The sequence below is a fragment of the Indicator indicator genome, chromosome 29 (assembly GCF_027791375.1).
Source record: "Indicator indicator isolate 239-I01 chromosome 29, UM_Iind_1.1, whole genome shotgun sequence".
NCBI lineage: Eukaryota > Metazoa > Chordata > Aves > Piciformes > Indicatoridae > Indicator > Indicator indicator.
In genome coordinates this window covers 4640893-4663883 of record NC_072038.1, presented here as the reverse complement: position 1 = coordinate 4663883, position 22991 = coordinate 4640893, and the positions used below count along the sequence as shown (strand labels likewise).

Here is a 22991-nt window from a genome sequence, read left to right as displayed (position 1 = left end):
CAGAGTGGTGGATCCCCACATCTCCCTTCTCATCACTGGAGTGACCAGTCCAGCTACGACCATGCCTCCCTTCAAGAGATGATCTCCAGATGTCCCTTCCGACCCCTGTCCTTCTGTGACTCTGTGAAGGGCAAACACCCCACAAACGTCTATCCTGGGAGGGCCTGAGGGGTACTCCAACCCCTAGACGTTATCTGGGGCGGAAAGCTTGTACGCCTGGACTGCTGTGCCCCAGGCTTGCTGAAGAAGGTGATGGGAGCCTCTGTGTCTGGGGAAACTGAGGCAGAGGCAACAGACAAAAGCTGGCCTTGAGCTGTGCAAGAGGCCAAGGGTTAAATCCAGCAATTAAACACCCCCGCAGCTTCTTCTTGTCCCCCAGCTGCCAGAGGAGCTGCTCGCTCCAGGGAATTTGTCCTGAGGGAAGAAAGCAGAGGCTGAGGGCTTCCCCTTGCCGCCTCCCCCGCCCCCCTCTCCCCCGCCCCAGCTGATACATCCCGGCTGCAGTGCAGAGTAGAAGCTCCCAGTGCCAGGGCGGGTCAGGATTTTGGACTCCCACTGCCCGCCCAAGCGGCAGGCAGCCCCGGGGGAGGCGTGCAGAAGACATGGCTCTGCTGCAAGCTCAGCTGCAGCGTTTGGGGGCATGCAGCTCCTCCAGATCCCTGCCCACTCCGCCGCGTCCGCCTGGTTAGGAAGGGGAGGGGGATGCACTCATCGCGGATCCATCTCTTTCAGCATCCTTCCCGCTGCTGAAGGTACATGTCTCAAGGTGGAGCCAGAAATAGCGCGGCTCCTCGCTGCATCGGGGCTGGCAGGGCTGCAGGGTTTGGCAGGGGGACAGGCATCGACTGCAGCAGTGGGAACTTTCCAGCCGGTGCCTGCGGAAAGCGGCCGGTGCAGAGCCGGAGTCGTTTCGGGGCAGACTCAGTCTGGGGACTGCGGCTCGGCGGCTCTCAGCCCCCAGCCACAGAGGCTGGCAGGGAACGGTCACCCTGTGGCTCCCTGGGTGGTGCTGGTGCCAACACAGCACGCAGCAGGAGGGGACAGAAGTAACAGAGGTATCTCCTGGAGGACAGCGATTGGGATCACAGCCCACTTCAGACACATGAGTTGGGACATGGATTTTGGGTCTGCCACTGATGTGCTTCAGAGCTCTGCCAAGTGACTGCGCCCTTGGTGTCTGCCTCCATGTCCCATGGGCAGCAGGTATCACCCACAATCCCAGCCTCACAGCAGTCCAGGACTTGACTCAAGAGGTTCTCGGCTTCTGAGGAGCTGGAGGTTACGGCAGCTCCCACACCACAGCCGAGCCATGCAACCTGCTGAGGGCTGCTTGCCCAACCCTGATCCTCCTCCACCGAGCTGCCGGCACAGCCCAGGACCATGAGGCTCATCAGGAAGCTGAGCTCATTCCTCCCAGCTGATGATTTACTCAAAAATATTTCTGAGGTCAGACCTCCTAGGGGGAAATTCTCCCAACGCGCCCCCCGAGAAGTTGCTGAGTCCGGAGTAACCACACACCCCGCTCTCTCCGCCCCAAAGTCACCCCCGATGACAAGCCCTGGCGTCAGAGGGGCTGAGGCCAAAATGTTGCTGTTTGATCTCTCCCTTTGCTGGGACAAGCCACATTTCAGGCCCGTTGCAGGGTTTCCACCACTTCCCCGCAGCGGTTTCCTGCCATGATGTGAGCACAGGCGTTTTTGGGAGGTGAGTCAGAGGCTGCAATAAGAACCACCTGGCTGTGAGCTCGGAGGTTGGATCCCATCCCGGGGTCATCCCCGTTGTGATGCTCAGTGCCTGGGGCAGGATTACTTAGCCCCACCACAGTCTCTCGTTTCTGGCCTGGGTAAGAAGAAGTAGGAGTTGCTGCCACACTTCCCATGGCTTCCTTGTGGGTTCCACCCAGGCTCCAGGGAGAAACTGGGTAAAGGGAAAAAGGCAAAGCCTCCTCCAGCTCTGCAGGAAGCTGCTTGCAATGGATGTCCCACCCTTGGCATCCATCATGGCAGCCCCTTGCACAAAACCACCTCAAAGCACCCTAGCACACACAGGGCAACACCTAGACCCTGTTTTTCTCTGGGGAAGCAATGCAGGTCTGGGCAGAGCTGAGAAACTGCCCACTCTGATTGTTGAAATCCAACATACATACAGCTGGTTCCTTGTAAAGGAACCTCCCAGGTTTTCCCTGCTGGGCTTTAACATATTTTTTGCTTTTAAAAATACATGACCCCCTGCCCGTCCTCCCCCTCAACATTACTCAAACCCCTCTGCTCAGCAAATAACTGCATGGCAGCCAGCAAGTGAGACTGAGCCTGGATAAGCCTTTTGAAAGGAGCTAAACCTGCTCAAAGCTGGTGCTGTTCCCTGACCCGCCCTCCTAATCCTGCCCAGCTGATAATGAAATAATAAAGGGCTGCACAGCCTTGCTCTCCCTGTGCTGTGGGGGAGGTTTCTGCTGTCTCTCTGTGTGCCAGGAGCTGGGATATTAATTACTCCCTAAGTAAACAGAATTGCTTCTTTCTTCTCCTTTGCCTGGCTGTAAACCCAGGTGTGACCCTCAGCCTGCAGAGCAGAGAAACCAAAGCTGCTCCATTTTCCAGGAGAAAGGTTGGTTGTTGCAGTGATAAGAGCCATCATCTCTGCCCACTGCCCTGCCCAGCCTCCTCAGGAGATAAGGCCAGCCCTGCAGCTCTGCTAGCCATCCAGATGGGACCTGCTGTCCCTGCAAGGCTGTGCTGGGCCTTTCCCCACAGGGATGAAGCTGGTGATGCTGTGGGGAATCTCAGAAACATGAGAGCAGGGTGGGTTTAGGGCAGGATGTGTTGTCAAGCCCCTCTAAGGTGACAGAGGTGCCACCCAGGGTCTGCCATGCTGGTGGCTGCCCTGATGCAGAATGTACCAATTTGCTGCATCTGAGCCTCAGCAATTGGGAAACCCAGGGAAGGTGACAACACAGGCAGGACCTGTCCCCTATGGCCAGGATGGCTCCGAGCACCCCGTGAGGCAGCAGGAGTGAGGATCAGAAGGTGATGCTGGGAGAACCCAGAGAGCAGTGCAGAGGCTGAGGACAGCCAAAGAGGCTACAGCACCAGCCCTGGGCTGCTGTGTTGAGGCTGCAGAGCAAGGATCCAGGTGACCCCAGCCAGGAAAGGGTTAAACAGCTCTTCCTTCTCTGGCACACCTGAACTTCATGGCAAGCAAGGGTGGAAAGGCTTTAAAAGAGGAAGGCAGGTACAAGCTCACTTCCTAGGGGCATGGGCAGGAGCTGGTGGGAGGCTGAGCACCCTGCAGAGGTGCTGTGCCATGGCTCCCGGGTCTCCCACTCCATGTTCAGGGCATGTCCCTCCTTGCTTTCCCCCTGCCTGGGTGCTGCTTTGGGGCTCATCCTTGCTGCTGCCAGGGTGCCCCCGTAGGAGCTTGTCCCTGCTGTCCCCATCCCTTGAGGTTCTCCTCTTCCCTTAGGACCTGTGGTTTCTCTGCTAAGTGCAGAAGGGACCTTGGGAAGCAGCCAACTTCCTACCTTCCAAAAATAGTCTGTCCCTCTCTGTTTTTTTTCCCCACCTCCCTTCGTTTGGAGGACAAAGCCAGCAACTTGTGACCAGCTGCAGCAAGGGTGCTGAGACTGCTGTCAGACCACTGTGCCTTGTAGGGCAGCAGCAGCTGTTGCTAAACGTGCACCAGCATGTGTGGCTGAGGGAGAGGCCAGCCTGGGGATGGGGGTGCCCGAGAGAGGGGTTGTGTGGGCTGCCTGGTGAATGGATGCCGCCGAGGGACGCCAGGCAGCAGGGTCAGTGCCAGCCCGAGGCCTGATTAGCACGGCACGCCCGGCTGCGCCGCCGCCTCGCACGGAGCCCGGGCAGCTGATGCTGTTAGCGCTCGCTTCCCCTTGCGCTGCCTTCGGGGAACCAGCAGGGACGTTGGGCCCCTGCTGGGACGAGGCACGGAGGAAGGAGCTGTGCAGGATACAGGGGACTTGGAGAGGCACCAGCAACCTGACAGGGACCAGTGGCCACAAACTGGCTGTACGTGGGAAAGGCGTCTGGTGCTGCACTGAATCTGCCCCTGCAGCAAGTGAAGGGGGTGACAGCTGTGTCACGGCTCCCCTCGTCCTGCCAGCAGAGGCAGTGAGTGATGCAGACCTTGACCTACACGACCATGCAGATGTTTTCACTTTGCTCATGGCCAGGCTGGATGTGGTTCTGAGCAACCTGATCTAGTGTGAAGTGTCCCTGCCCATGGCAGGGGGGTTGGAACTGAATGATCCTTGAGGTCCCTTCCAAACCTAACAATTCTATGATTCTATGGCTGATCCTGCAGGGCTACACGTGTGATGGAGGATTCCTGCTGAGCCCCATGGTCTGGTCCTGCTGCAGGAGTAAACCCAAGTGGCTTGCATGGTGAAAGGGGGACTCTGGGACTCTCACAGCTTGTACACCTGGTAAATAAGTGTGGGGTGGTCCTGGGTGGCTGTGGAGGGGGTGGAACCACACTGCAGAGACTGATGTGCCATCAGACAAAGCTTTCCATCTTGGTGCTCGGGCAGTGCAGCGGTGGCACGTGGAGGGGACAGGGTTGTGTATGTATCATGCTGGCATTGAGGGTGCTGCATCTTAATGAAAGCTGGAGGGAGACAATCTTTAATGAAGTGTTCAGTGGAAGAGGCCTGATGGTGATGCTGCAGCTCCCAGCTAAACACAAAATGTTTCTGACAAGAATTATCGCCGGAGGCACCACCGCTGCCACGTACCCAACTGCGAGCGGCTGGCACACAGCACAGCAGCCTGGCAGTGGGGTGAGATGCTACCAAATAACAGAGCATACCTCCTGTTTAGGAAGACATTCTTTACCATGAGGGTGGTGAGACACTGGAGCAGATTGCCCAAGGAGGTGGTGGAAGCCTCATCCCTGGAGGGTTTTAAGAGCCAGGCTGGATGTGTCTCTGAGCAACCTGATATAGTGTGAGGTGTCCCTGCCCATGGCAGGGGGCTTGGAACTAGCTGATCCTTGAGGTCCCTTCCAACCCTAACAATTCTATGATTCTATGATCCTCCATGTTCTGCGTGAAGCCCACCACGACCTCCCTCCTCTTAGCTGGGAGAAGGGAAGGAACAATGATCTCCTACAGCAGCTTAGAAAACTGCCAGGAAAGACCTCTCCAGGGTGAATGAAGCCACATGGGGCAATCCTGGTGATGAAATTGATGCTCCCTGGGTCTTGGCAGAGCTCTGACCTGTAGCTTGGAGCAGAAGCTTCTGCTTAGACAAGTAGTGCCTGTACTTCAGTGGGACTTTGTCCTTGCATCCAAGGAGCCTGGAAGACCTTAGAGAGCCTGATAGTGAGTGTTCCCTTCGGTCAATGAGGCAGAGACCAGGTTTACAGGTTCACAGATTGCAGTGAGTTGGAGGGGACGCTCAAGGGTCACCCTGTCCGACCCCCCTGCAGTGAACAGAAACCCTTCCAAGTAAATCAGTTTAGCTCCAGCAGCACTTCCTCAGGGCCGCCATCACAGCCTCGGGGCGTTGAGGAGAGCCCCCGGTCCAGAGGGTCACCCGTCGGCTGCGGGGCTCCAGGAGGACCCAGGGTTAAGCTTCACGGGGCGGGACCGGCCCCGCCTGCCATAGAGCAGGGCTAGAGCGGCGACACAGCGCTTCCGCCGATGCTGCCGCCATCTTGGCTACGGGCACTGAAGTCGCCGCACTGAGGCCGTGCCTCTCACTGCTGGACAGAAGGGAAAGCTGGCCGCGCTGTTAACCGCATCCAGGAAGCGGGCGGTGCACTTCCACCGAGGAGAGGGAGTTGACGCGGTTCTCTACGCCTCCTCCTCAGGTAGCAGGGCTGTTCGGGCAGTAGTTGATAGCTTTGCTCTCCTTGTAAGGCGGTGCGGTCGCGGTGCCCTCACCTAAGATGGCGCGGGGGGCGGTCTCTCCTCGGGGAGAACATGGCGGCCGAGGGCAGAGGCGCTCTAGCCGGGTGGCGGAACTCGCTTGGCTGGGTGAGGGTGAGCGGACCCTCCCCGGTCTCGTAGGGACCCCTACTATTACCATACCCCCTGCCCCACCACAGGGACCCCACTCTAGCTTTGCTGCCTCACAGGGAAACACTTCACTCCCTTCCAACCTTCCCGCGCCCCCTTCCGCTCACCCTCCTTCAGCTCTCATCCACCTTGTCCAGCCAAGGGCTTCCCCTGCGCCCCCCCCCCCTTCCCGCCTTGCTCCCCCTCTTCATTTTGGAGTTTTGCCTTCCCTTGGTGCATGAGTTGCCTCTGAGTAAGCGTGGGACAGGTTTGGGCTGGGGTTACCCCAGGCTCGGCTCCCGGGGCGGGGTTGCTCTGCAGGCAGCGCGCTGGAGCACCCCGCACACAGGCTCACCCCTCTAGGCGGCTGCTGCTGCTGCTGCAGCACTTTATTTTAATAATCATATTTTCCTCCTCCCCCTTTTATATTTTGCCACCGGAGGGGACCAGCACGACCATAGGTAGCGAAGTGTTCCTCTCCTCCTCCTCCTCCCCACCCCTTAAGGGGCGGCGATCGAGGCGGAGAGGAAGAAAAGGATGCCACGGAAGCTGTTGTTGCCTTATAAATCTGTTTTTTCTCGTTTTCGAGCTCCACGGGGGTTGCATGACTCTTTGGCGATGAACGCAGCCAGAAGTGGCTACCGGGTCTTCTCGGCCAACTCCACGGCAGCCTGCACCGAGCTGGCAAAGAGGATCACGGAGTAAGTTCCCTCTCTTGTTTCAAGTTTCTTCCCCTCCACCACCACCCAGCCCAGCGCTGCTCCTAGCAGCCAGGCTTTCATCAAAGTCGCTGCGGAGGCTTTGGGCGACCCCTTCCTGCCTTCTCAAGCCAAAGGTGTCTGTTGCAAGCACCTTTTCTTTGCACTGAGTGTTCAGCAGCTCTGCCTTTCTCCTCCTTGGCGCCAGCTTGTCCCTGCCGATAACTCAGCTTGACCCGGTGACAAAAACGGACTGGCTGCTTTCTGCCTCTCGTGTCTCTGACATCCATTTCAAGGCTTAAAAAGGCAGGTTGCTGCTTTTCGGGGAGGGAGAAGGTGAAAGGTAGCTGAGAAAACCTCAGAAAAACATTTTTAACTGGTTTTGGGAGATGCTGCAAACTTTGCTGCTTTTTCATGGGGACAGGCTGGGTGACACTGTGCTCAGCAGCCTCGCTGCGAGGGGCACTGGGAGCATTGCTTGTGTGGACCCCAGTGCAACACCAGCAGCTGCACTAACCAAAGTGGATTAATCAGTCTGCATTTTGGTGGGGTGGGAGAGGTGGGCAGCATGTGCTGACAAAGGAGAGTTTAGTTCAGGGATAGAACTTCCCCCCTCCCCCCCTTTTTTTCCCCTATTTTCTTTATTTCAACTCATCAATTTGGACAGAGTTGGACCATGACTTGGCAGGCACTGGGTCCTGCTGAAGGAGGGGTGGCTCCAAAATGATGCTCTTGCTGCAGAGAGGAGCACTGAGTTTACCCCAACACTTGGTTCTTTTGTTTTCAATTAGTTTGGTTCCAATTGGGGCACTCCCAGCTGAGGTGGCTTTTCCAAGGCAGACAGCTGTGTGTTTGGGAAGCTGTCATCCTAAAGCAGGATTTGAGTTTCCTTTCTGCTGCTTCTCAGCTACAGTCTGTTGGAAGATGCTCCCAAAATCGAGAGGGCTCAGTGCCTCTTCACCTTCCACAAGAGATGGATGGCATCCTTGCTACCATTTAGGCAGCTGCTGGCCCATTCTTGTCTCCAGGGGCATGCTTCAGTTGGGAGCATTACTAAGTACAGGTGTGCTGCCATCTTACCCTGCAAGCTTGTTTTGTTTGTCCTTAGCAAACTGTGCTCAGGCCTTAGCACAGATTAGCTCCATGAAGCTGGCTTGGCTGGCTGACTGGGATCACTGGTGGTGGTGGTGGGATGTGTGTGGGATACTAGTGATGGACTTCTTTGGTGTCAGGTGGAAAGGATTACTCCTTGTTTGGAAGGGAAAAGGGGTTTGGCTGTGTTTTGATCAGTTCTGTGTCACTTTCCCTTCACTGCTATAACTCTGGAAAATCAAGTCTTTATGTCTGAAAAAGTTGCATGGGACATGGCTTTACAGGGCTTGTCCTGTTGTGTCAGCACAGAGCATAGCAGAAGTCCCCTGAGGACAAGCTCCAAGTTCTCAGGACTGAAAGAGCAAATGGGCAATCTTTCTTCTCTGCTCTTTGTCTTAAAAATAACTCCCTTTTGAAAAACAGATGTGATGAGAGGAGACACAGAGCAGGCTTCCCCAGGCCATGGCACACACAGCTGGCTGGCTGACGTGCTGCTGTAACCCTCTGCAGCATTCCCAGGGATGCTCTGAGGGGGGAGTGACAGCAGGATCCAGAGAGTGACCTCCTGGCTGTCCTTCACAAAGTAAACCTCCAGTAGAGGTGATGTGAGCTCTTTGCCTCAGCTCCAAGAGCAGGGAGGAGGTTGGGTGCTCTGGTGGTGGTAGGAGCACGAGAGTGTGATGCAGAGCTACTGCTTAAACTGAGACTTGAGGACACAACTTTACTGTCTGTAAAACAGGAGTAGGGACCACTCTGAAGTGCAAAAGTCTGAAGCATTCCTACCCAGATGAGGTTTTGTTGTGACAGGACAAGAGGGAATGGATGGAGGCTTGTGGAGGGGAGATTTAGACTGGAGATTAGGAGGAAATTCTTTACAGTGAGGGTGGGGAGACACTGGTAAGAGGTTACCCAGGGAGGTTGTGGGTGCCCCCTCCCTGGAGGTGTTCAAGGCCAGGTTGGATGAGGCCTTGAGCAACCTGATCTAGTGGGAGGTGGTTGAAACTAGATGACCTTTAAGCTCCATTCCACCCCCAACCATTCTGTGAACCTCTGAATGTACGAGGATGCAAAACCTGGGACCTTTCATAGCATGGAGTTGCCCACAGTGAAAAGTCTGCCCAAAATGAAGGTGTCTCCAGCCTCTTGTGCAGGAGTTTTGCACCCACTCCCCTTCAGAGCTGTCTGAACACCTTTGTAACACATCCCTTGTCTTTTCAGGTCGCAAAAGATGCCTGGCTGCTGGCTTTCCCTCTGTGTCACATCCCAGCCTCTTCTTTGCTGGGAAGGTCAGTTGTGCCTTTTACTAGAGTCTTAGAGAAGGGTGAGTCTGGCCTCTAATATTGTGTGTTCTTTTTAAAGGTTGTTTTTTTTTTTCCCTGTGTAGCCTGTAGTAAAAGCACTTTAAACCAACACACAATATTGGGAGTGGGGCCCCTTGGGACACTTGTCCCTCCAGGCTCTTTGCTTCTGGGTATGATGGGACAAGGGGGAGTGGTTTTAAGCTAAGGGAGAGTAGGTTTAGACTGGATCTTAGGAAGAAGCTCTTCAGTAGGAGGGTGGTGAGACTCTGGAACAGGTTGCCCAGGGAGGTTGTGGATGCTCCCTCCCTGGAGGTGTTCAAGGCCAGGTTGGGTGAAGCCCTGAGCAATCAAGTCTAGTTGAGAGGCATCCCTGTCCGTGGCAGGGAGCTTGGAGTAGCTGATCTCTAAGGTCCCCTCCAAGCTAAGCCATTCTATGATACTAAAACCAATGCTTGAGGAGTCCTGGCTTACCCTTTTCTAAACTCTCAAGCCTGGGGAGGAGCAACGTGACATGAACCAGACATCTGAAAGCTGTTCCCAGCTTCTAGAGTGACTTTCAGTTCAGGCTCTGTGGTAGCATTCTGGCACACCTCCCTGCCCTTGCAAATTTCCCTTTTTGCCTTTGTGTCTCTTGATGGGATGGGCTCAGAATGGTCACTTTCACTTTGGAGTTCTCAGAGCTGTGTGTGTTCCTGCCTGCCAGGAGGAGGAGATGCTGCTGGCTGATGAGAACCAAACAGCTCATGGAACTTTAAATAATGAAGCTGCTCCTTAAGTTCAGCACCACCCAATCGTAACCCAAAGCCCAGATTTACTTCTAGCTCATAAATTGAGAGGGGTGATGTGTTAAAATACATTCCCAGAGGGAAAGCAAACTCCTCCTGGAATTAGGGCTCTTGGCACCTGATTACAAGCTGCATTTACAGGGCAGGAAGATAACTTGTGTGACCAGTGCTGATCCCTAACAATCCTCTTGTGCTTCTTGGGGTGGGGAGGGAGGTTCAGCAAATCTTTTTAACCTCCAGAGTCCCTCAGATGCATTTAGGTCTTCCTCTGACTGCAGTGTTTGGCACAGAAGGTACAAATACTACATTCCACTGCCCATTTGTGTGTTTGGCTTGGAGGGGATTGCTGATTGAAGCTTGCCCATGCTTCCCTGGTGCTCCTGCAGGTCTGTGTTACCCAGGAGGTGGCACCATCATAAATTCATTGCAGAGTGGGTGTGGGTATTCTGGGTTCACAGGTTGCATCAGGTTGGAAGGGAACCTCAAAGGTCATCTTGTCCAACCTCCCTGCAGTCAGCAGGGACACCTCCAACTAGATCATGCTGCCCAGGGTCACGTTGAGTCTGGCTTTGAGTGTCTGTAGGGACAGCCTAGAGACCTTCCTGGGCAGCCAGTATTTTACCACTGTCATTGTGCAGAACTTCCTCCTGATGGCCAGCCTGAACCTCCCCTGCTCCAGTTTCAAACCACTGCCTCTTGTGCTATCTCTCTAAACAGTCCCTCCCCAGCCTTCCTGTAGGTCCCCTTCAGATACTGAAATGTAGCTGTGAGATATCCCTGGAGCCTTCTCTTCTCCAGGCTGAACAGCCCCAATTCTTTCAGCCTGTCCCCACAGGAGAGGTATTCCAGCCCCCTGATCATCTCTGTGGCCCTTCTCTGGAGCTGCTCCATCAGGTCCATGTTCATTTGGTTTGCAGGACTTAAAATGGTGGTGATCTAAAGGAGTATCAATGCTATGAGCATAAACAGTGTGGAGTAAAGAGGAAAAGAAGGAGACTTGGGTTCTGATCTCTGCTGTAGGGGGCCCTGTATGAGGCAACTAAAACCAGGGTGATGCTTTCTGTGGGTGAACAGGAGGTGAGTCCTGCTGTTGGAAGAGACAGCATGTTAGGAGAACTTCCAGCACCCTTCCTCAGCTGAAGGAAGGAGCATTTTGGATGGGGTGGAGGAAGAGTAGCTTCAGCTTTCCTTGTTTGGTCATCTTGGCAACTACCAGCATGTGGCACAGGGGAGTCAGCTCACAGGAACCTCAGGTTGCTTCTCCCCTCCCATCTCCAAACCTTTCTGCCTTCTGGAAAAGGACCTTTTCTGCCTCTTCTTGGCTTCTGGAAAGGGCTCTTGTGTGATGCTTGGGAGGAGAGGAGGTGGCATCAGCTCTTTCCCATCTCAGAAGATCCAGCACTGTGGCCCAGATAATAACAGGGTGAATCTGCAGCAGAGGATTTAAGCAAGGGGCAAAGAGCAACCAGCTAAAAAGCCACACAGTTGGAGAGGGCTACAGGGGACAGTGCTGGAAGAGGGTGTGCATGGAGCAGCTGGGTTGTGAGATTTTTCCATGTGGCTTAGAAGAAGCCTGTGACATGTCTGAGCAGATTGACTTGGTGTGGTAGCTGTTGTGTGGTGCCAGATGCATGGGAAGTTGCTTCTCCAGAAGTGGACTGGGAAGAGCAGAGGAAAGTCTGTGTAGTGTTTGCTGGTGGTTCAGCTTCACAGCTCTGGCATGGCTGGAATTAGTGATGCAAGTGCTGGGTGGCAGATGAGCAGCAGGGGCTGTGCTTCAGGCATCCAAGTGGGTGGATGGAGAGAGGGAAAGGAGAGCTCAGATAGTTAATAAGGATATTTGAACAAGGCTCTAGCCTTGTATCCAGGAAGCTGCTGTTTCCTTTCCCTTTCTTGGCTTGTTCTTGTCATGGGGAGATGAGGAAATGCACCACAGAGCTGCTGCTGTGCTGGCTGGACCCAGCTGGCTGATCTTTCTTTAAAGATTTGCTCAAGTTTGAAAAGCAATCAAAAGTCAGGCTGTGGCCAGGCACCAAAGAGATCCTCTGCTGTCAGCTCCAGCTCCTTCTGGAGTCTGCAGGGGTGAGTTGGGTGTTTGCAGAGCTGAGAGCAGTGAAAGTCTTTGTAATGAAGAGTAAAATCCTACCACAGTCCAGGGCTTTGTCTGTGTGCACATTTCTCTTCCAGTGGAACGTTTGCACTGTGAGCTGGCTGGAAGCTCCCTTTGCAGATAACTTTGCCAATGTCTTTTAGGTGCTTGTCACAGAGCAGGGGGGGAAAGGAAACACAGCCCAGGCTGAGAACCCTTCCCAGCAGAACTGAAAATGCTTTGATAGCATGGAAATGCTGCAAGTCAATTTGCCTCTTGAATTTTGATTCAGCTAAGCATCAAGGCTCTTTGGACTGCCTGTCCTTTGTCTCAAGAGCTTGGTACAGTGGTTTCTGACAGCCTCAGAGGAGCATTTCAAAGTGCACTCTAATAGGACCTTGTGGCATTTCCTGAAATACTGCAGTGTGTCACTTCCTCCTTCAGCTTAGGTGACTCCTGAGCTGCTCACATTTAGGCTGTGAATCTGAGGCAGGTTTTTATAAGCATTCCTCTATCCACAGCTTAATATCCTCTTGGCATGTGTTGAGACTGCAGAAAGTGAGATCATCTTTCCTGGGCAGTGCTTGCAGAGAGAGATTGCAGATCAATAGAAATTTCTACTGGCCAATTGCTCTGGGAAGGAGTTTTGAAAGCCACAAAGAGATTTCCTCTCTTAGGTGTTGTCAGGTTCTAGAGAATTTAGAATCATAGAATTGTCAGGGTTGGAAGGGACCTCAAGGATCATCTAGTTCCAACCCCCCTGCCATGGGCAGGGACACCTCACACTACAGCAGGTTGCTCACAGCCACATCCAGCCTGGCTGCAAAAACCTCCAGGGATGAGGCTTCCATCACCTCCCTGGGCAACCTCTGCCAGTCTCTCACCACCCTCATGGTGAAGAATTTCTTCCTAACATCCAATCTGAATCTACCCATTTCTATTTTTTTTTCCATTCCCCCTGGTCCTATCACTCCCTGACAGCCTAAAAAGTCCCTCCCCAGCTTTCTTGTAGCCCCTTTCAGTTACTGGAAGGCCACAAGAAGGTCTCCTTAGAACCTTCTGTTCTCCAGACATTTGGTGCTGGTGTGAGGATAGAGCAGTGCAAGGAGCAGAGCTTTCCCCAGCAGCAGCAGTGGGGTCACACAGGGAGAGCTCAGGAGCTTCTGCCTAAACATCAGGAAAGACTTCTTCACTGTGAGGGTGGCAGAGCCCTGGAGCAGGCTGCCCAGAGAGGTTGTGGAGTCTCCTTCTCTGGAGGCATTCCAAACCTGCCTGGACATTGTGATCCTGGACATCCTGCTGTGGGTGACCCTGCTTTAGCAGGGGGGGTTGGACTGGGTGTTCTCCAGAGGTCCCTTGCAGCCTCCACCAGTCTGTGACTCCCTGTGTCTTTGCACAGCTTTTTCAACAGATCCCAGTTCTGGGGACTGCTGCTTTTAGATACAAAACCAAGAGCAAACTGAGTTTGCCTCTGTTGGATGGAGGAAGGAGCCTCCAGAAGTGAACTCCTGCCCTGATACCTGCTCAGCACTGGCTGACAAGTGAGATTTCTGCAGATGCAGTAAAACCAGCCTGACCATTCTGCAGTCTTAAACGCTTCAAATATCAACAAAAGCCTCCAGTGGTGCCCCACAACCAAATCCTGCACCCTGCAGCAGCCTTTTGTCAATGGAGCTGCTTGTGCTTGGAGATGAGATTTAGCTGCAGGACCTGAAGTATTATTTCTGCCAGAAGAAGCTGTATCTCTCTGAGGGGGGGTGTGTGTGTGTGTCTGCTCTGGGCTACCTGTGCTGCCAGCCTCTTCTTTCCTGGTGTAGATCTGCCTGTGTGTGCAGACAAGTCACCCAGTGCCTGCAGAACCCTCTGTTCACAGGGTTATGCTGTTAGTCCTGAAGCCCAACACAAACAGAGGTCTTGCTGTCAGTTGAATTCCTCTGTTGCCTAAAGCAACCAGCAGTTGGGAGCTTCTACATGGAGAAGGCTTGGAGACAAAAGAGCTGGGGATGAAGGGGGAAAGGGGAGAGGTAACAGGTAGGGAAGGAGAACTTCTCTTTGGACTCTGTTACAAGTGGTTGCTCCCAGGCTGTGTGGTGGCTGAAGCTGTGCTCTGCCCTTGGCTTGGGTGTGCAAATCTCCCTTTTGACACAAGTCCTGTGGAATCAAGGGGTTTACAACAGGAGCTGCCTGAACAGTCTGCTCCCTAATAAATCAAGGCTTTGTCAGACCTCTTCACTAGCTGAAGTCTCTCAGCTTACACAAAGCCTTTGGGAATGGATTCAGTGGCAGGTGTGGCCCTTGGGTAAACGTAACTGAGCTGCCTGTCGGTGTGTCTGCAGTGCTCACAGGACTGCAGAGTGCTGCAGGCTGGGTTGATGTATGACTTTTATGGGCATCTTTATCTCAGATCCTTCCCTTTGCTGCCCCTCCTGTTTATTTGCAGTCAACAGTTGGAGCAGAGCAGACATTTACTGTTGGAGCAGAGCAATCTGCTACCTTTAAATTCCTTTACTGGCTCTGCTGCTGCTGTATGCACCCAGGTTTGACAAGCTGGGCTGTTTAGTGTCCCTCTTTCTGTCAGGGAACAAACTTGCCCTTCTGATTCCTTGTTTCAGCAGCACAGGAGCTGTGTTGCTGCTGGATGATTTGAGCAGGGAACCGCTGGCTCTGGTCTCTTCTTGCCAGCTGCATCCTCGCACAGCATCACAAACCTCTGTTTACCACCACTTAGTGTTGAAAGTGCCACCCTCCAAGGGGTGCTTTGCTGCAGTGTGTCTGGCTGGACTGGTTTTGAAGCATTCCTTCCTGCTAGGAGGTGCAGGGTTGAGTAAGGGCTCTTGCAGAGTCTTGCCAATGTAGGTTTTTTGCAGCAGTGAGGGGGGAGCGTGGTGCCTGCAGTGAAGTCAGGGCACGTGTGCCTCCAGCAGGAGCTGGCAGGGCTGGCTGTGCACTTGGGGAGGAATGAAACAACCTGTGAGTCACTGGACCTCTCCCCACACACAGGGCTGGGTTTGGTGTGTTTGTGTGTCTGGCTCTGGAGCCTGTTTTGACTCGTAGGGCGAAGCTCAGTGGCTGCAAGCGCCTGGCTGGCATCGGGAGGGCACCGGATCCCAAGGGGTGGCAGCAAGTGCTCGGTGCATCCCATCTGCACAACTCCCCTTTGCTCTGCCTCCATCCCTGGGGGTTGCCCTTGCTTGACCAGCTGCCAGCTGTGCTTTGAAGATGCTGGAGGTACTGAGGCTTGTGTCACAGCTGCAAGTTGTAACTCGTCAGGGCTGGTAGGAGAAGGTGAGTTAGAGGTGTGGGTGGCTTGCCCTGTCTGGACTGGGCAGTGCCTGGGTGATGCTGCGGTCAGTACCCAAGCCAGGCAGGTTACAACCACACAGGGATGATTCTCACTGCAGGAGTTGACTCCCCAGCCCCAAACATTGCAAAAGGTGCTGCCAGGCACATGCTCAGTGCCCTGCGTGTGCCAAAGGTGTGCTCAGGAACCAGCTAAGCAGAGTGAGCTCGGTGAGTGTCTGTTATCACAGCCATGCTTCCCAGGCCAGCTTCTAGATCAGACCTCCAGCATGTGGGCTGAGAGCTGAGTCCAACAGTTGCTGGTGGGCCAGCAGTGTGCCAGTGCTGGGCTGTGTTGCTCACGGACCTCTGTAGAAAAAGCTATCTTTGGAACAATGGAAGTTGAGGCCGAGTCTGTGGCTAAGGAGATGGAGAGAGACTGAGTGCTGAAGGAAGGGCAGTGACAGATGTGGACACTCTTTGGTGTTGGTCTTGATTCACATCATATTGGCACGTGCCCAGGTAAATATGTGCAAGCAGGAAGCTCCTGCTGTAATCACTGTGTTGGACAAAGGTATTTTTCAGGCATAGGCTGTTTCCTGATCCAGTGTGTGGGCATGGCCACTGAGCAGACCCCAGAGGAGAGGAGGGACTTGCCTGGTGCTCCAACCAGCAGAGCACGTCTAGCCCAGGAAGGCTCACAGTTAAAGCACACATGCCTCTAAATCTTACTAATGGATAATTTGTCACTGCAGTTAAATACAGGAGTGTCACCTGAGGGAGCAGGCTGCCTTTTAGAGCTTTTTCAAATGCTCTTCAGAATAAAGCTTTTCATATAAGGAAGAAATTACAGATGTGTGTGTGTGTGTGTCCCCACCTCCCTTTAATCTGTGTTGTGATGAATGTTGTAGGTTTGACATTTGAGAAGAGAAAGGAGTAATCTGAAAAAAAAAAATCAGAATCCTTTTTGTTGAGATTAAAATCTCTTCCATCAGCTGAGTTATTTCAGAAGGAAGGGGAAAAATATGAAGTGGGAGTCCGAGTGTGACTCAGTTGCTGTTAGTCAAGCCTGAGGAAATCATTCATGTTTAGTTCCACAACAGATCTAAGGTGGCAGCAAGATGTCCTTTGCCATCAGAGGACAAGGAGTGGCTCTTAGATGCTGTTATCAACTGCCACAAAGCCCTCACCATGGATGTGGGAGGGAAGGAGCCCCCCAGGGAAGGGGGGACATGCAGCTCTGCAGCCTGGCCTGTGCAGCCAGCTCCCTGTTAGGCAGTGCTGTGTTTTGGTGGTGTGTCATGGTTGGTCCAGTTTCTGCTTTGCATCATGAGCTGCTGGGTTCCTCCATTTCTCACTGTCCATTTTTTCTCTCCAGGCGTCTTGGAGCTGAGCTGGGGAAATCTGTGGTGTACCAGGAAACCAATGGAGGTAAGAGAAATCTTGGAGGTAAGAGAAATCTTGGCTGTGTGCAGGTAGTCTTTTAAATGCTGGGTAACTCCATCAGCCAAACCTGTCTGAGTGCAATGGTTCAGCTGGGTTGCTGCTGCTGCTGCTGCTGTGTCTGACCTTGAACAAACCAATTAGATGTGTTCCTTGTTTGCCTCTCTTACCTGGTTTCTCTGCCCATCAAACTCTCCTCTAAAAGGGAGACCTGCCTTGGGTGTTAGCAGCTGCCAAAATCCTTCTGCTCAGCAAAACATCTCCCAGATTTCAAAGTGCTCTCTAGGTGTCATGTTAAATGATGTCCTTCTTCCAGGCCTCCCCTGCCACATGCAATTGGAGCTGCCTGAGCAAGGACCTTGCTTTAAAAAGTGCAGAGCTGGGGCCATGCTGGGGTGGGTGTCTTTGAGCTGGCTTTCAGCTCTTTGAACATAGCAAGTTGTGTCGGTGTGAGCTGAAATTCCCCCCCCCACCAACAATAACCAGGCTAGCCCAGTCTGGAAGCAAATGAAGGCTGTATTTACAAAGCAGAGTCTAAAATCTACGATGAAATGCAATGAATATGTACAAATATACAAAATTCACAACATTCACAAATATATACAATCAACAGAAAAAGCACAACCGATCTCCCTTTGCTTCCCCCCAAGGGGATCCTCCCAAAGGGGGCCTCCCTCTCCCAGGAGCTTCCCCCCAGACCCCCCTGGACAGAGAAGCAGAGTGAGTTAAGCAGAAAGTTGTTAACTTAGCTGCCAAGGTCAGTGTGTTATCTTCAGCCAGAAGAGAAGAAGAAACAGCAGCCAGACAGCCCAGCAACTGCCCCCACTGCCGAACGCAGAATGTGCAGAATGCCTACTTTGTTTTGGGTAATAGTTCTTAAACATTTCTATCTATCCAATGGAAGTGTTTAGAACAATCAGTATTTTGCTTTCTTACACCCAATAGTGACTTATTTACATTCTTTCACTTTCTCTGTTCTGAACTTTGCAAGGAAAAATTAAAAAGACAGTTTCAAACCATCACACAAGTGTCTGTTTGCAGCTGCTGGGCTAAAACACAAGGATTCTGGCTACCAGACTTCAGTGGCTAAGAGTCATTTACTCTTCAAGACCTTGGATTACTCTTCAAGACCTCTTGGTTACCATATCTGCATGAGAGACCAGAACCAGAGAGCTGATAGAGATGAGAGGAAGGGATGGAAATGATGCTGGCTGGGTGTGAGGCTTCAGAATGGGCCACACAGTGTGTAGGCTGCCATTGGTTAAGCTTGGGGTTGGCTGCTGCAGTTGTGCTAGTGAGAGCTCACTGCCCTTTGGGCTTAGTTTTAAATCAGGTCACTTGCTGCAGGGTCTGAAGTCGTTCCTCATCACTGCACAGGAAATCAGTCTGCTTTCAGCAGAGTCCCTTAAGGTTACTGCCAGTGCCCAGGCAATTAGACTTGGAATGTGGTAGCTGGGTAGATAGTTCTCCTTTCACTTGTCTCTGCCCTCTGGTTCATGACTGTGTGGCAAATGAGTGGCTAGGGCAGGTACCTTGGGAGGTGTGGAGTCATTGCTTTGCAGAGCTGCTTCAGGGCTGAGCTCTTGGCATTTGAGGCTGGGACTGTAGGAACTGTGCTCAGCAGAGACCCAAGTTTGCAGCTCCTGGCAGCGTTGAAATGCCTTGACCTTGACAGCGAAACTGGGGAGTTCTCCCTCTCAACTCTGTGCTGCTGGGGTTGCCTTGGGCTGTGTGCAGCTGACCCCATGGGCAAGCTGGGAAAGAGCTGAGTTGCTTTCTTGGTGAGTACTAAAGGTGGCTCTGCTTTGGGAGGTTTGTTGTTCATTGCTGAACGCGACGCCGACAGCTTTCAGCGCTCAACAGGGAGAAGTGGAAAGGATCCCTCCTTGGTGTAGGAGATTTGTCTTCTACACCTGAAAGAAGAACTAATTCAGCCTGGTGCTGCAAGGTAGATAACAACTCACTGGTGTGCCATGATAGCTCTTTGTTTCTGGGCACCTACCTTTGTTCCCTTGGCTCACCTCTGTGTGTGTGGAGTGGGTGTATGAAGGGCGAAGGAGCCAGAGGCTCCTTCGCCCTTCATACACCCACTCCACCCACACAGTGGGGGGCAGTCACTGCTCAAACATGATGTAAATCACTGCAGATCTGGTGTTTGGAAACAAAACTGACTCTCTTCTCAACCTTTTCAGAAACAAGAGTTGAAATAAAAGAATCTGTCCGGGGCCAGGATGTCTTCATTATCCAGACAATCCCCAGGTAAGAGACGTGTGGCTCAGTTTCAAAAAGCCTGTGGACATGCTTTCAGTTTTTTCTGGTTCAGGAGGTTGGGCTGCTAGGTTTGTTCACCATTGGCCAGCAATAAGCAGGCTCTTTTTCCAGTCCTGTCATTGCTTTGACTCACACTTAAGACACTTGCATAGTGTTAAGCTGTTGAAATTCCCCCAGAGGATCGCTTGTGCCGCAGCGAACTGAAAAAGCTTCCCATCAAATAGCTGAAGTGTGTCACTTGAGGCAAAGAACAAGCATGACTGATGGCTTCAAGTGGAACATGCCTGCTCTGTGTGCTGCTGGTGCCCTTGCAGGCTGAGTTGTGTGGGGATTTCAGAGTGGCATTTCCATCTTGGGATGTGTAAATTTCCTCCAATTTATAAGCAGCAGAGCAAGCGACCAGCAGCAGCTCCTGCTTTTATCACAAGCTGGGTTGTTGTTCCTCTTGCACTGCAGTGATGTGAAGCTGAGCTCAGGTGGAAGCCTGTAGCTTCCTTCCTGTACTCTTAGAGGCCTTCTTGAGTTTTATTTTGGGTTGTTTTAACCTTGAAGAGTTAAAAAAAGAAGGGATGCAAGTAACCAGGGGGCTAGAAAACCAGCTGCTAACCCCAGGAACCTTGCTGTTTGTCTAGCTGAGGAAGAATGTAGTGAGATAGCATTGGTATCACAGACTGGTGGGGGTTGCAAGGGACCTCTGGAGATCATCTAGTCCACCCCCCCTGGTAAAGCAGGCTTGCCTAGATCAGGCTGCACAGAATCATGTCCATGTGGCTTTTGGAAGTCTCCAGGGAAGGAGATTCCCCACCCTCTCTGAGCAGCCTGCTCCAGGGCTTTGGCATCCTCACAGGAAAGTTGTTGTTTTTTTTTTTTTTTTCCTCACGTTTAGATGGAACCTCCTGGGTTCCAGTTTGTGCCTGTTGCCCCTTGTCCTGTCACTGGGCACCACTGAAGAGTCTGTCCCCATCCTTTTGCCCCCTACTCTTTAGATATTGATCAGCACTGAGAAGGTTTCCTCTGTCTGCTCTTCTCCAAAGAGTTTGGTGGGGAGGAAGCCCACTTACAGATTCTAACTGCTGAATGACCAGCCATGAGCTGCTGTTTTCAGAGATGAGGTACTGGTAGGATGCCTTTTGCACAGTTAGCAAAACAAGGCTCTTCCTGCCCTGAGAGCTTTTTTCCAAGTTACTAATTCTGCTCAGATTTTGGAGATCATAAGGAACCAATAAGTGTCAGAACTCAACTAGGTAGCAGAATACCCTCAAAATGGATTTTTGCCTTGCTTGCCAAAGAAGTAGAGGCCAGTGAGAATTCAAGTTAGTATCCTTTTGTCCAGAGGCTTACCTTTGGAGTTCCTCTTGCAGGCTGAGATCTTCCTCCAGCTCATCTCTCTTCAGAGGGAATGCTCCAAATGTTTCTTCCTTCAGGGAGCATCTCAGTCTCCACGAGACAAAAATCCACTGTTGCAGGCTTGTTTTGGGTGAATGCTGCCATTCTCTGTCCCTCCCTTGTAACTGAGAACTCCTGGAGCAGATAAGATGTGAAGAGAGAACAACTCAGAGCATTAGGGACAGCAGTAGTTTGGGGAGAGGAAAACCTCCCCTGTTTTGAACTTGTTGATCCCCTTGGTTTTTACCATGAACTGAATTCAGTGTTGGGGGTCCTTTTTTAGCCAATATCTTCAAGGCCCTCCTGGTGAGGAGCCACCTTTGTGCAAGCCAAGTCACCTTTGATTGTTAAGGTGCAGCTCTGCCTTGCTGCATTGCTTTAGAGGACAGGTTCAAGGGCATCTCAGTTTTGCAGTGAGTTTCAGGGAGCTTTTGCAGGAGAGGGGGGGGGGAAAAGCAACACCTGTGGTGAATAAGCTAAGAATAGGACTTCTGCACTCTGTGGTGGTTTGAAAAGTAAACAGAATATTAGGAGATGGTAGGGAAGGAGCCAGAGAGGGAATCAGCCTTGTTATGCTGCAGTGTGAATTCACAGTCTGCATCTGAAATGCACAGAAAGAGAAGATAAGAAGAGAACAGAAAGAGCTGGATAAAAGCTGCCTGTCCACAAAGCATATAGCAGAACTGAAAATATTAGCAAGATGGATATCATCCCAGGCTGCTGGTGTGTGGATGAGCATTCCTAAGAGGGAAAACATGCTCAGAGTGTGGCAAAATGAAAGAGTTGGTAGTTCAGTGATAAACTAAAAGCAAAAGGAGTCTTTCAGTGCTGAGTGCTGGTGCAAAGTCCCTTGGCAGCTTCACACAAACCATTTGCAGAGCCCCAGGAACGAGGATCTCCAGGCAGGGCTGGGGAGGCTCCAGGCTGCTGGAGTGGGGTGGGTGGTAAGTGGTGTGTGTGGGATAGCTGAGCTGGCTCTGGGTGTGCTGGTCATGAGCTTGACAGGCCCCGTGTGCGGTCTTGGCTCAGGCTGGCCAGCAGCAACTGTGAGCCTGGCTTCAAGGCAGGGGGTGGGGAGGGCAGTGAAGAGGTTGGGTGCTCGCTCTGCTGGGATCTGTTTTGGAGATGCTGTGCTTGGGGTTTCCACCACAAATGTTATTTCCTCCCAACTAGTCCTCACCCCAAGCTGGGCCCTTGGGTGGTGTCAGTGCCCCCTGCAGAGAAGCAGGTCAGCCTGGCAGCTGGCTCAGCACAAAGCACCCGGGGGGTGCCCCTTGCCTGGAGGAGCACTCCCAGCCCACCCATCTTGGGCACTGCTGGAGGGACAGATGGCATCCACATCTGCTTGGTGTCTGTGCTGGCAGGTCTGCAGGAGCTTCCTGGAGCTTAGCATGGGGTCCTGCTGGAGCAGTGAGAGAGGTGCTCCTCCTTGAGTAACCCCTGCATGGGTGTCCCACGTGGGCACTGCTGGTGCCTTTTGAAATCAGTGATAACCCTTCCTCCCAGGAGCAGTCTTGTTCTCTGTTTTCCATGGGAATGTTTAGTGGAAGGTGTCCCTACTTTTATGGCAGCAGGGTTGGAACTAGATATGGGGGGGGTTGGACTAGATGACCTTTGGAGCTCCCTTCTAACCCAGGCCATTCTATGAACTAGATGATTTTTAAGATCCCTTCCAACCCAAACCATTCTGTGATCTATATAATTATTATTTTCTTGTTTTTTAAGAGCAATTTGAAGACTAATGATGGAAAACTATTGAATTTCTGGGATGAACTTTAAATAGGCTGAAACTTGGCCATGGGGTGGTTTTTTTTTTGGTAGCCAACAGCGATAGCAGCATCTTTCTCTTCTCCCAGCCCTGCTGGCATAGCTGAAAAAAACCAAAACAAAACCCCAAAGGGAAGAAGCAGTTCTTTGTTTGCTCGTTGTCCTACGTGGCAGGGGGCTGTGTTTTATGTAATTCTTGGCTTGGGTGCTTCAGAGCTGACAAAGCTTCCTTGTGTGCAGGCAGCATTGTGCACGGGGGCTGGCCAGGCCAGCGGGAGAGCGGAGCCCCGGAGCCCTCGCAAACGAAGAGGCACAAATGGAGGTTAACTTCTGAAGGCAGGGGGGGAGTGATGGAGAGATGGAAGTGATTAGAGCTTTGTCACAGGCCACACAGAAGGAGGCTTGGAAGATGGTTTCTCCCCAGTCTTTGTGGGGGGAAGCCATCCCCGGTGGTCAGGAGGGAAATGGATCCTCGAGCAGCGTCTGGGTGACATCCTGAAAGCTCTGCAGAGCTTTAAGCTGCTCTGTGCTGTTTGAGCCTCTGCTGCAGTGTGGAAGGATGGCTCAGTCAGCTCCTGCTCTGCAACCTGCTCTGCTGGAACATGCCCCTGCTCTCACTGCAGGGGGGTTGGACTAGATGACCCTTCCAACCCAAACCACTCTATGATTCTATGACTAGATGATCTCCAGAGGTCCTTTCCAGCCCCTTCCAGGCTGTGATTCTGTGATCTCTGGCTAGCATGGAGATGCTGATCTCTACCTAAGTGATGAATCTGGACTTTGTACTGTTTCACAATGCAGTGTTCCTTAAAGGCAGGAAAAAATAACCTGCCTTGTATTGTTACAAATAAAAACAGCCTAATAAACCCA

At 52.4% G+C, this 22991-nt stretch overlaps 1 protein-coding gene across 2 annotated transcripts in view; it reads left to right on the top strand.

The window, feature by feature from the left end:
• The first annotated feature begins 6547 nt into the window (after nt 1-6547).
• Nucleotides 6548-22991, top strand: part of PRPSAP1 (phosphoribosyl pyrophosphate synthetase associated protein 1) — a 28917-nt gene continuing 12473 nt past the window's right edge. The window contains exons 1-4 of one of the 2 annotated variants that reach the window (XM_054394091.1): nt 6632-6711; nt 9019-9086; nt 16633-16685; nt 18890-18956. Coding sequence is in view for 1 of the 2 variants with exons in the window: in XM_054394090.1 (XP_054250065.1) it covers nt 6548-6711; nt 16633-16685; nt 18890-18956 (284 nt within the window). In the remaining variant the exon portion in view is untranslated. Of the gene's footprint in view, nt 6712-9018; nt 9087-16632; nt 16686-18889; nt 18957-22991 lie in introns of both variants that reach the window. The other variant, XM_054394090.1, reaches the window with a different exon arrangement.